The following is a 12,527-nucleotide window of genomic DNA, read 5'->3' on the forward strand; positions in this document are numbered from 1 at the left end:
TCAGTGCCCAACACAGACATGGGCATCAGCAGGATCACCTCGGACTCTCAGGTGCGACTGAGGGCGAGGCCTGGTCTCAGCAGGGACGCTTAGGGGGCCAACACAGCCACTGCCTTCCTGGAACTGGTGCCATACGTCAATGGCGACTGTGCTTCCTCAACCTCCCCCGGTGCTCGGCCTGGTCTTTCCCCGGAGAGCAAGGAATCAGACCAAGGAGAGCAAGGAATCAGACGTCCTAGAGCGCGAGGATACAGACAGTGGTCAATCTCCGGCGCTTCTCTGTGGAGGGGGAGCAGACACAGATGGTTGGGTGTTCATAGGTTCCCTTCAACCCCCGGGCGTTGACGCGGCGTGGAGGGCCCCAACTTCTTGGAGCCAAAAAGCTTTTCCAACTTATCTAACCACGCCCAAAGACCTTTAGGGCTCATCTGGTTGCAAAATCAGCAACCCCAGACATCATGCGATGCCCCCAGGCAAAGAATACAGAGTTCATATGGATCAGTCAGACATGATCCGCGGGCACTGGGGGCATCGATGAAACATGGAGACCATGCCTCAGGCCAGAAACTGGACGGTGTCAGGCAGACACAGATGCCAAAAAAAACCCCAGAACAGAGTGTAAAGGTAAAACTTACCGTGCTGCCATACTGACTAGGGGGAACCCCAAGCGAAGGCAGCGAAAAACAGCAAGAAAACAAAGAACTCTGAGAACAGAGCAGAGCTCCACTACCGTGAGACAACTGTACCATGGAAAGAAAGAAACTGAAGGGGGACCCTATGTGGCCGCGTGGATAGTGGCATGCTGGGCATGCTCAGTGTGCCAATTAAAGTTCTAGAAACTTTGACAGAAGTTTTCCGTGCTGGGCTCCATCTGATGACATCACCCGTGTGTGAGGTCTACCATTCTGCTTATCCTAGGAGAGCATAAGTACCACCATGCTGGCTCAGACCAAAGGTTCATCAAGCCCAGAATCTTGTCTCCAATAGTGGCCAATCCCTAAAAGTAGATTTGGTTTTTTGCTGCTACCTCCCTGTGTCATGTGGTGGGTCTCAGTCACTGGTTAATTATTTTGGACTTTTCTTCCATTAACTTGTTCAAACTTTTTAAATTCAGTTATGCTAGCTGTCTTGATCCCATCTTTAGGCAGTGAATTCCATAACTTGATCGGGCATTGAGTGAAAAGAGACAACTGAAGTGGGATATTAATAGTGTCTAGCAGGGCTCCGTTGAAGTCCAATTGCAGTGTTGGGTTGAGATGGGACTTTGAGGAGGTGATGACAAACCCCAATGACTAACACCCAGATGGTCGAGGATATGGACTCCTCGGCCCCTGCCCAACAGGTGCTCGACCAGCCAATTGTCCAGGTAAGGGAAAACACAGTCTGTTCAGGTGCGCTGCCACCAGGACAAGGCATTCTGTGAAGACACATGGTGCTGACGCTAGCCCAAATGGCAATACAAGGTACTGAACTGCTGATTTCCCACCACAAAATGGAGATACTTCCAATGATCATGGAAGATCTTGATGTGGGTGTACTTATCCTTTAGATCGAGGGAGCACAGCCAGTCCTCTTTTTGCAACAAGGGGATCAAGGTGCCCAGGGAAACCATCTTGAACTTTTCCTTCTGGACAAATTTGTTCAAGGCCCTTAGGTTTAGGATAGGACAAAGTCCTCCTGTTTTCTTTGGAATCAGGAGTACCGAGATTATAATCCCTGCCCCCTTTTCCCTGGCGGGATAGGCTTGAACGCTCTGCCCGTTAAGAGGGAGGAGAACTCTGCAAGAAGTACTTCCTGATGGAGACAGAGCAAGCTGACATCACAGTGGGGCGGATTTTCAAAGGCGCGCGAATAGCCTACTTTTGTTTGCGCTCCAGGCGCAAACAAAAGTACGCTGGATTTTAGTAGATACGCGCGGAGCCGCGCGTATCCACTAAAATCCTGGATCGGCGCGCGCAAGGCTATGAATTTTGTATAGCCGGCGCGCGCCGAGCCGCGCAGCCTACCCCGTTCCCTCCAAGGCCACTCCGAAATCGGAGCGGCCTCGGAGGGAACTTTCCTTTGCCCTCCCCTCACACCTTCCCCTCCCTTCCCCTACCTAACCCACCCGCCCGGCCCTGTCTAAACCCCCCCCTTACCTTTGTCGGGGGGATTTACGCCTCCCAGAGGGAGGCGTAAATCCCCGCGCGCCAGCGGGCCTCCTGCGCGCCGGGCCGCGGGTACGGAGGGTGGGGCCACGCCCCCGGGCCGTAGCCACGCCCCCGTACCCGCCCCCAAAATGCTGCCGACACGCCCCCGAAACGCCACGACGACCAGGCCCGCCCCCCTCCGAGAACCCCGGGACTTACGCGAGTCCCGGGGCTCTGAGCGCGCCGGGAGGCCTATGTAAAATAGGCTTCCCGGCGCGCAGGGCCCTGCTCGCGTAAATCCGCCCGGTTTTGGGCGGATTTACGCGAGCAGGGCTCTGAAAATCCGCCCCAGTATATATATAGCCCTGCAAGACCCCAGCCTGCCAGTATTCTCTTCAAAAGCAACTGTGGACAGACTAGCAAAAACTTCATTAAAAAGCATGATTAAAAACAGGTAACCAGAACTGTACTCAACCAACCATAAACACTGAACTTGAATAAGATTCTAGGTACCCCAAGCTAGGGACTGGATGAACACTTACCAGTAATCTCCTGGGACCAAGAGCCCCACAGGAGGACTACTGACACTCATGTGGCAGCCAAGGGCAGAAAGTTGAGTCCATTTGTCTACACTAAGGAAAACTAAATTATCAGGTAAGTAATTTCTCCATTTCCTAGTGTGTAGCCAGATGGACTCAGGACCAATGGGGATGTACCAAAGCTACTCCCTAGCAGAGAGTGGGAGGCTGCCCACAGTCCAGTCAATCCTGCATATGCAAAGGCTGCATCCTCCCGGGCCTGTACATCCAGATGATAAAACCTAGAAAAATTGTGTAAGGAGAACCATGTTGCAGCTCGGCAGATTATCGATGGGACGCAACAGACCAACCCTCTAGCTATGACACTGCTTGAGCCCTAGTGGAATGAGCCCTAACAACAGCAGCTTTCCAGCATCCACATACACGGCCCTGACTACCTCCTTAATCCGACTAGCTATGGTAGCCCGCAAAGCCGGAGTACCTGCTTACTCCCGCCATGGAGAACAAACAGGCGATCCATCTTTCGAAAAGATTCAGAGACCTCCAGATACTGCACAACAAATCGCTTCATATCCAAGGAGCGCAAAAGGCTAAACTCCTCCGCACCCCTGACCTTATCTAGGGATGGCAAGGAGATGGACTGATTCAAATGAAAGTCTGGGACCACCTCTGGCAAGAAGGATGGAATATGATACAGCTGTAACGCCCCCAGAGTTACCCAAAGGAAAAGCTCCTGGCAAGACAAGGCCTGCAGCTCAGAAATTCGATGTGCAGAACATATAGCCACCAGGAACACAGTCTTCAAGGTCAACAACCGTAAAGAAAGACTACATAGTGGTCGAAATGTAGGGCTCGCTAAAAAATCCAGCACCAAATTAAAACTCCACAATGTAACCAGTAACCTCAAGGGAGGCCTAAGATGCTTCACTCCCTTCAAAAAATGAGCTACATCAGATGAGACGACAAAGAAACCCCCATTCACCAGGCCTCTGAAACAGGCAAAAGCCGTAACCTGCACCTTCAAGGAATTAAGGGTCAATCCTTGATTCAATCCATCATGCAAAAAAAATCCAGAATGAGAGGGATCTTAATTGAACAAGGAAGAATACCCAATTCGTCATAGCAGGCCTCAAAAACTTCCCAAACCCACACATAAGCCAAGGAAGTAGAGAACTTGCAAGCATGGAGTAAAGTGGTAATCACAGCAGAGGAATAACCACGCTTTAACAGGCGAGCCCTCTCAAGGGCTAAACCGTAAGACAGAATTTAATCGGATCCTCGTGAAGAACTGGACCCTGCTGTAACAGATCCATGTGCGGCGGAAGACGAAGAGGGGACTCCACTAGGAGTCATTGCAAATCTGCATACCAAGGATCCCTGGGCCAGTCCGGCACCACTAGCCCCCTGTGTCCTTCAATCTTCCGAATTATCCTGCCCAGCAAGGGCCACAGAGGAAAGGCATAAAGCAATTTGTCTTTTGGCCAGACCTGTATGAAAGTCTATTCCCAGGGACCATGGATCTCTCCTGTGACTGTAGAATCGAGGAACCTTCACATTCCAAGAAGCCCACATCAATAAAACCACCAAAGACTGTTTCTATAAACTGCAAGTTTTAAAAAGGATAAGACCACTCTTCCATGCCAAAGACTTAAGAACCATCCTCCAAGCCCTCATTTTCTCTAAATTGGACTACTGCTGCTCCACTTTACTTGGCCTCCCCTCCTCATACACAAAACCGCTCCAAATGGTCCAAAACGCAGCAGCCCGTCTACTGACAAACACTAAGAAAAGAGACCATATCTCCCCAGTGCTACAAGACCTCCACTGGTTACCAATTCATTTCAGAGTCATTTATAAATCCATCACCTTGATATACAAAATCATTCACCAACATACCACAATCGATCTACAAATTCCTCCCCGCTTACACAAATCCACAAGACCGACCAGGGAAGCCTACAGAGGATGCCTCATTGTTCCACCCACGAAAACCACTAATCACAGCACCTTAAGAGACCGAGCTCTTTCCACTGCAGGCCCACCGTTATGGAACTCCATCCCTCCAGAACTCAAACGAACCATGTCTCCTAACCTTTAGGAAAAGACTCAAGACATGGCTTTTCAGGCAAGCCTTCCCGAACTCTACCTAACATGCACCATAAATAGATTCTCTTCTCAGAGACTGTATATATGAGATGCCATATTTATATTGTACATTTGTATATAATTAACCTCCTCTATCTCTTTCTATTTCTTACATTCCCAGTTCATTAGCCCTTGTTAATTGTAACTGCTTCTCTACATCACGTTATTTGTGTTTTTTGGTTGTATTATTCGCACCCCTGTTTTCTGTAAACCGACATGATGTGAACGAGTTCATGAATGCCGGTATAAAAAAACCTAAAATAAATAAATAAATAAATAAGTCGCCAGCAGGTCTAGGAACTGAAGGCCCCAGCAATCCACAATCAGCTGAAACGCCTCAGCTGACAACACCTACTCTCTCCTGGGTCCAGATTCTCCTTGCTGAGAAAGTCTGCTCCTGCAATGTGAGAGACAGATCATCTGTAGATGGCCTTCCACCCATTTCACCAGCTGGTCCTATTTCCTGCGACATTTGCTGGCTCTTGGGTTCCTCCCTAGCGATTGATATAGGCCACCGTCATTGCTTTGTTTGACATCACATGAACCTCTTGATCTCACAGCCTGTGGCTGAACTGCAAGCATGCCAGCCATAAGGCCTGGGCCTCCAGGCGATTGATGTTCCAGCGGGAATCTTCGGCATTCCAACACCCCTGGGGAGTGTTGGAATGCCAACTGTGGAGACTCACATCCATCGTGAGAACCAACTAGATCGGAGAGGACAAGGGAACTCCCTTTTTTAGATGATCCTCCTTTAACGACCACTGGAGGTTGGAGCAGATTTCCATTGGCAAGTGGAGCCGAACCGCATAGTCCTAAGACTGCAGGATCCAATGAGATAGAGCGAGCTTAAGAGGACGCATATGCACTCTTGCCCACGGTACAACTTCCAGGGTAGCCGCCATCAAGCCAAGCACCTGTAGGTAGGATCACATCATCGGGTGGATGGTATTTATCAACTGACGCACTTGAGACATCAATTTCTGGATCCAAACTTCTGGTAGAAAAGCTCTGTCCTGTCCCGTGTTGAACCGGACCCCCAGATACTCCAATCACTGGGATGGCTGAAGACTGCTCTTGGTCAGGTTCACCACCCAACCAAGCTCCTGCAATAAAGAGATCACTTTGTGTATGTCATCGCGTGGCTCTCTTCCTGAGACTTGGCTCAAATTTGCAAGTCGTCCAAATACAGGTGCACCTGGATTCCTTCCAGCAAGGCCGCTGCTACTACCACCACAACTTGGCAAATGTTCTGGGAGCGGTGGCTAGACCAAAAGACAGCACCTGAAACTGATAATGGCGCCTCCAAAACTGCAAAGGGCAGAAAGCGGGGTTCCAATCGGATGAGAATATGAAGGTAAGCCTCTGAAGATCCAAGGTGGTCAGAAATTCCCCCGACTGCACTGTCATTATCACAGAGCGTAAGGTTTCCATGTGAAAATGAGTCTCCTTCCAGTGACAGTTGACCCTCTGAGATCTATGATGGAACGAAAGGAGCCCTCCCTTCTTGGGCACAACAAAATAAAAGGAATATTGCCCCATACTTTAAGATGTGGGCACTGGAACCCAGCCCTCAGTCTGAGGAGCCGTTGAAGTGTGAACTCCATACCTGCTTCTTCTGCGGGGAGTGGCAAGGGGACACCATGAACACGTCCCGAGGAATACTGCAAATTTCTAGTACATACCCTTCTCGTATCACCTCCAGGATCCACTGGTCCGACATGATCTTGACCCAACTCCGAAGGTGGGTCTGTAAACCTTCATTGAGCAATTCAGGAGGATCCGCCACCCGAGCCCACTCCTTTCTTGAGCTATCGGGGACGAAAGGACTGAAACCTACCGAAAAGGCGGCCCTCTGTAGGGACAAAAACATCTGGAACACTGGAGACGACCCCCTCATACCAAAGGGGCGCTGTATCTGCTTATCCTCTGGCAACTGAGGAACCGGAAACTTGCCTCACTTACTGGCTAGTTTCTCCAACTCGCTCCCAAACAAGAGCAAGCCTTTAAAGGGCATCTTGGTAAGATTGGCTTTGAGGGCTGCGTCAGCTGACCAATTTCGCAACCACAGTTGATGCCTGACCGCTATCACCAAAGGCACTCCTCTGGCCGAGGTCCAGACCAAATCACAGCCTGTGTCTGCTAAAAAGGCGGCAGCATGTTCCATAACAGCTCTGGAATTCCTTCCAGACTCATCAACCTCCTGAGAGAGAAGAAAACAAGATCTCACCACTAGGGCGCAACAGAAGGCAATCTAAATTCATCGCCACCGCCTCAAAGGCTTAAGAACAGCCTCAATCCATCTATCATGTACATCCTTTCAAGGCCGCTCCTCTCTACAGGTATAGTTGTCTGCTTAGAAATGGCAGATACCAGAGCATCCACTTTGGGAAAACGCAAACGCTCTCACACAGCCGGATCCAGGGGGTATAGTCTTCCAACGTCCAACCTCCTTTAAAATTTGCCTCTGGGGCATCCCATTCCGGATCAATCAATTCCTGAATGGCATCCATCACAGGGAAAAAAACAAGAGGCTTTACATAAGGAAACCAAAATGGGATTCTTCTTCGGTTCAGACATAGCATCTGAACCAGTGACGCTCAGCTGTTTCAATGTCTGGGAAATCAGGGCGGGTAGTTCATCTCTATGAAAGAACCACAACATGGTTCGATATGGTTCCAGCCCTGGAGGAATTTCCCCATCTTCTAGGGAATCAGGATCAACCTCATCATTAGTGCCATCCGAATTCCTGTTGGGAACACCCATAGGGAACTGAGGTGAGCCCTGGCGCTCAAGCATAGGACTGGAAGAGGGAGGAGCCACCATATGAGGGTTCGACCAGACAGAAATTGAGGAAGCAGAGGACTGCACCTGAAGAAAGGTTTGTAAGCCTTGAAAAAATTCCACCCAAGAAAAAACAGCCGGGTCCACACCAAGCCCAGAAGGAACTGGAGCTGGTCCCACAGAGCTGCCCTCGCCAGCGGAGGAGCCTGTCAAGGGAGAACCAAGAACTGGCATCCCCTCAGTCAAAGCCATGACCAAACCATCATCCGAATGCAAAAAACCAGGCTTAGCAAAATCCAAGGAAAACAACTCTCCCTGAGTGTCTGAGCAGCGCTGACACAGGTTAGAAGCCAGGTCAGGCTGAGAAGCCCTAACATGACAAGCAACACAAATAGGATGACGCTTTGGCTTCCTACTTACTGGTGCCTTCGCAGTGGTAAGTGCGCATCAGAACGTCTCGTTCTCAAAAAAGAAATGTGTCCAAAAAATAAACACCAAGAAGAAGGCATGGCAAGGTGCACACACACGAAAGTTTGTGCGCGTAAAAAGTGTGCCGAAAAACAGCACACACTGCATGCACAGAGCTGACACACTGCGCATACTGACTGCATATAGAGTGAAGTAGCACAAACACAAGAGTATGTGAAAACGGCCGCCGAGGCCTACCATGCAGCATGCAAGAACAAAGCCTAAGTGCGGGGTCTAGCCCACCAGGGGCCGCTCAACCCGCCCGGCTGCCCAATGGAAGTGGGAACAACTGTCAGTATGGCGCACAGAGAATGGAGACCAGAGGAAGATTTGAAACCCCTGTCTCTAAATAAGGTTACATTTTTTTTTTTTAAATGTCACCTGAGCTCAGTGCTTACCGGCTGAGTACAGATACAGTCTCTGGCTGTGGTGATTTGGGGGGAGGGGGGGGGGGGGAGGGAATGTCATCGGCTGTTACCACCATGCTCTGCCTCCTGCACCCACTGCCTTTCAGCTGAACTAGCAGCTAAGACCACGCTGGAAAACCCAGCTACCAGACCAAGGCACTTCTCTGTAGGACCCACGGAAATCACCCGAGGAATTCTCAGCTGGGGGAAGGACCTTTAGGTATCACCGCAGGAGGGCAGGGTTTTCTTTTCCTGAATTTAGAATTTCAAATTTCTTCTTCCAAAAAGCTTGAAGCAATTACCATAGGGAGATGCACATCCACATCTGCTGGAGATGGAGAATACTGGCAGGCTGGGGACACTGCAGGGCTATAAATACTGCCTGCTCCGTCTCCATCTGCTGGCAGGACAGCATAAACCCACTGGTCCTGAGTCCATCTGCCTACACGTAGCCTCCCCTGACGATGGACTGAACCCACTGGTCAAATGTTTCAAGGAGCCACTTGTTTGTATAGAACTGTGGCCTCCCCCCGACCAGGGGATCCGCTGTCTTATGGACATGACTATGTTCCCTATGATCTAGTTGAAACCCTGTCCCTGGAGTTCACTGGGATGCTTGCTGGGGTTTCAGGGCCCTCTGCTGCCTGAACACCTGTGAGGGGCCTGTTGTTGCTGAAGGGGTTGAGATGGTGGAGGATAGTATTTCCTCGGACGGAAGAAAGGCTGCCTCTGACCCAGCCTTTAAGAGGAGGGCAAGTCCTGCTGAAGTGTCACATGGCATTTACGCATTTGAGTAACCACACTCTTCAACTCTACCTCTGAAGATATTTTCTCTAGTTCATGGCAAGCCAGCGAGTCTGTCCTGAACTTCCTGTCAGAGATCAGATGCCTGCAGCCATCCGAATCTGCGGCTGCCAATTCCAGCTGCAGAGACCCACTATGCCATTTCAATATCATAGGTTGCTCAGATCCAGTGTTTTCTGAACTCCAGGCCCTTCTGCACCTGCTTCAGAATGTCCCTCACATACTGGCTTATGTAGAGCTGATAGGCCGCTATGTGGGCAATCATGGCACCGTGAAACACCTTCCTCCCGGAAGCGTTCATGGCCCTCTGATCCTTCTTCAGGAGCGCCAAGGAAAGGGTCAGTGCGCTTGGCTTTCTTGAAAGCTGATTCGACAATCACAGACTGGTGCAGTAGCTGACGCTCGTCAAATCCGAGAGCCTGTTAATAGGAGGAACAGAGGGGTTGTTTTCACATCCTCAATGTTAACTCCAAAAGGATCTTGTGCCACAATCTTCTTGGAAGGCTCTAAAAACTGAAGGATGTCCAGCATTTCATGCCAAGTATCTTCTATTTGCAACTGAAACAGGATGGTCTCTGCCATCTCCCTGACAAATCCTATGAAAGAGAGGTCTTCAGGAGGAGCCTTCTTTCTGTTGGAGGGAGGAGATGGTTCCAAGGGGAGACTATTTTGTTCACACCTAGCACCTCTCCCTTCCCATGATTAACCACAAAGCTTTATAAATCACCAAGGCTTTATACAAATACTAACGTGAGTGCTGCACAAATATCCAGCCACCTAGCTTCCTTGCATAGCCTGCCAAACAGACCCAGTTAGGTAAGTGCCTATGTTTCTGCTAGGACTTCTAACATTTGATATTAGTTACTTTAATATTCATTCTGGAAGCCCCAAAATTCTTCACAGAACCAATGTACTTCTGTTATCTCTACATTTATTTGCAACTAAGAATCTTTTGTGCTTATCTCATACCTTCTTGAGGTCTGTTATTGTTTTAGCTCCACCACAGTTCTAGAAAGTCATCTCATGCACCCACCACCTTTTCTGTGAAAAAAATATTTCCTTAAGTTGTTCCTGACTATTCCCCCTTGGAGTCTCATATCATGACTCCTCGTTATAGAACTTCTTTTCCATTGAAAAAGATTATATTCTTGTGCATTAATACTTTTCAGATATTTGAATGTCTACCATATGCACCCAGTATCTCCCCTCCCATAGGTTATGCATATTTAGATCCTTAATCTCATAGGGATGCTGGTACAGACTCCACATATGTTGGTAACACTTTTCTGCGTCACCTACTACCTCTCTAACTATTCAGAGATAGGGCTTCAAGAACTTGACACTTTATTCCAGGAGATCAGGTGTCTATCAGTCATTAAGGTTATGTGCCTTACATCCAGGTACTCACCAACCATAGATTTAAATTTCATGAGAAGACAAGGAGTGGGTAAAATGGCAACAATGGTGTGCAAGAAAAATATAATTCCTAAAAGGTCTGCATCTACATCTCTCATATGCTACATACACAATCTTACTGTTTTCAACCTGCTTGTTGGCTTTCATATTTCTATTGCTTTGTATGTATTTCTGTTCTGATGTAAGTTATTATGAGTACTTCCCTGATATAGGAACTAATTACATAAGAATAAATAAACCCTAAACTGCAAGAGTGATCATTAGAATGGAAATGGAATCCTATTACTTTCTTTTGCTTGTTTACCTGTTATTGAACAGGGACTTCATCTGGGATTTGCTCATAACAAAACAAGGTATCCTATAGATAAAAGCAAAGACCATTAAGGAACTATATTTGGTGCAGTGTTGAAAGCACCACAAAGATATACCCTGGCACAGACCTGTTGCAGGTGGCTGTCTAGCGTGTCCTTGTCATGCTGGGAAAGTCCATCTTTCTGTAGCCTCAGGATGAGTTCAGGCTTCTTATAAGGCTTCAGTGCCAACAAGTGCACAACCCTGTCTTTGATGGGTCGCTGAGAGATGCCACTGTTGCTCTTCTTTATTGCACTAGCAAGATTGACAGGTGTTGGCCGCTTTCGTGAGGGAACAGCATCAGGGACTCCAGGTGCTGGTTTGCGCAATTGGACCTTCTTAACTGAAATGAGATACAAATGACATAAAAACACAAGGAAGGACTTCCAAGGGGCCAAGGGTTTGCTAAAGTTAATTAAGTTGTTTATTTAGATCTCCTGAAACTTTGCTATGAGAGAAAAGAAAATATTCTGCATAATATATATCCATAGACATGCAGGGAAAAAAAGCTGAAGACAAGATTGTTATCCAAATATTCAGCATGCTGACAGACAATGATCAGCAGTGAATCCAACAGTTATCTACACTAAGCACCAGTCACTAGCTAATGTCACTAGAATATGTAAGTTCTCCTGCTTACATTTAGTGCAGATATTAATTTTGGATTTTACAAGAAACTAACCAGCTTGTGATAGACAGTAACTGTCATACTGGAGGCACTTCATTGGCCTGCGCCCAGGGATGTGGCTATTTTATAACATAAGTGCGCATATGCGCACGTTTTAAAATAGTCTGGCCATGCATACGTTGGCTCAATTTTAAAAGGGTATACGCAAATCCTGCTTCTACCGAGTAAGTGGGGGGATTTTAATAGGGATGTGCACGGACGTCATTGACAGTTTTTCAAGTTCGCCCAGTTATGGAATAGGTCTTCCAAACCCCCCTAAATTTAATAGCCTTCCTCCCCCCCCCCAAATTAGCCCTGATCCTTAAAAACCCCACTAATGGGGGTCACGTGATGCGGTGACGCCGAGCGGACGCTCCTGCTCTGAGCTCTGCGCCTCGCCCTCCCTGTATCTCTCAAAATCTCCATCACGCCGATGATCGCTCAATCCATTTGCAGATACCTTCGAACAAATGTCTATTGACCATTTTATGCTGAAAGGGACGACCACCATGCATCTGAAAGGGGGAAAAAAAGACAAACCTAATCCAGTGGGTTCCAAGATGGCGGACGGGCCCTCGCGGCCTGCAACACCGAGCTCTCCGGCGTCTACCTCCCCAGCCAATGACCTTACTACAACTGTCACCAATGCGGTGGTCGCAGCTCTGGACTGTAGATTCAATGAGCTGTCTACACAATTTAAAGACTTGAAAGACTCCTTCTCCGAGGTCATACCACGGATTACAGCGGTGGAAGAGCGGGTCTCCGCAGCGGAGGACGGTCAGATCATTACTCAGAACAAGGTAAAAGAGCTGGAACAAGT

At 48.4% G+C, this 12,527-nt stretch overlaps 1 protein-coding gene across 5 annotated transcripts in view; it reads right to left on the reverse strand.

The window, feature by feature from the left end:
- The window catches only part of ELL (elongation factor for RNA polymerase II), a 528,830-nt gene that overhangs the window by 249,695 nt on the left and 266,608 nt on the right, over nt 1–12,527 (reverse strand). For all 5 annotated transcript variants that reach the window (XR_003858420.1, XR_003858421.1, XR_003858419.1 and 2 more), the window contains exon 5: nt 11,130–11,383. Coding sequence is in view for 1 of the 5 variants with exons in the window: in XM_029614402.1 (XP_029470262.1) it covers nt 11,130–11,383 (254 nt within the window). In the remaining 4 variants the exon portion in view is untranslated. The remainder of the gene's footprint in view (nt 1–11,129; nt 11,384–12,527) is intronic.

Source organism: Rhinatrema bivittatum, chromosome 8 (assembly GCF_901001135.1).
Source record: "Rhinatrema bivittatum chromosome 8, aRhiBiv1.1, whole genome shotgun sequence".
In the NCBI taxonomy this organism is placed as follows: Eukaryota; Metazoa; Chordata; class Amphibia; order Gymnophiona; family Rhinatrematidae; genus Rhinatrema; species Rhinatrema bivittatum.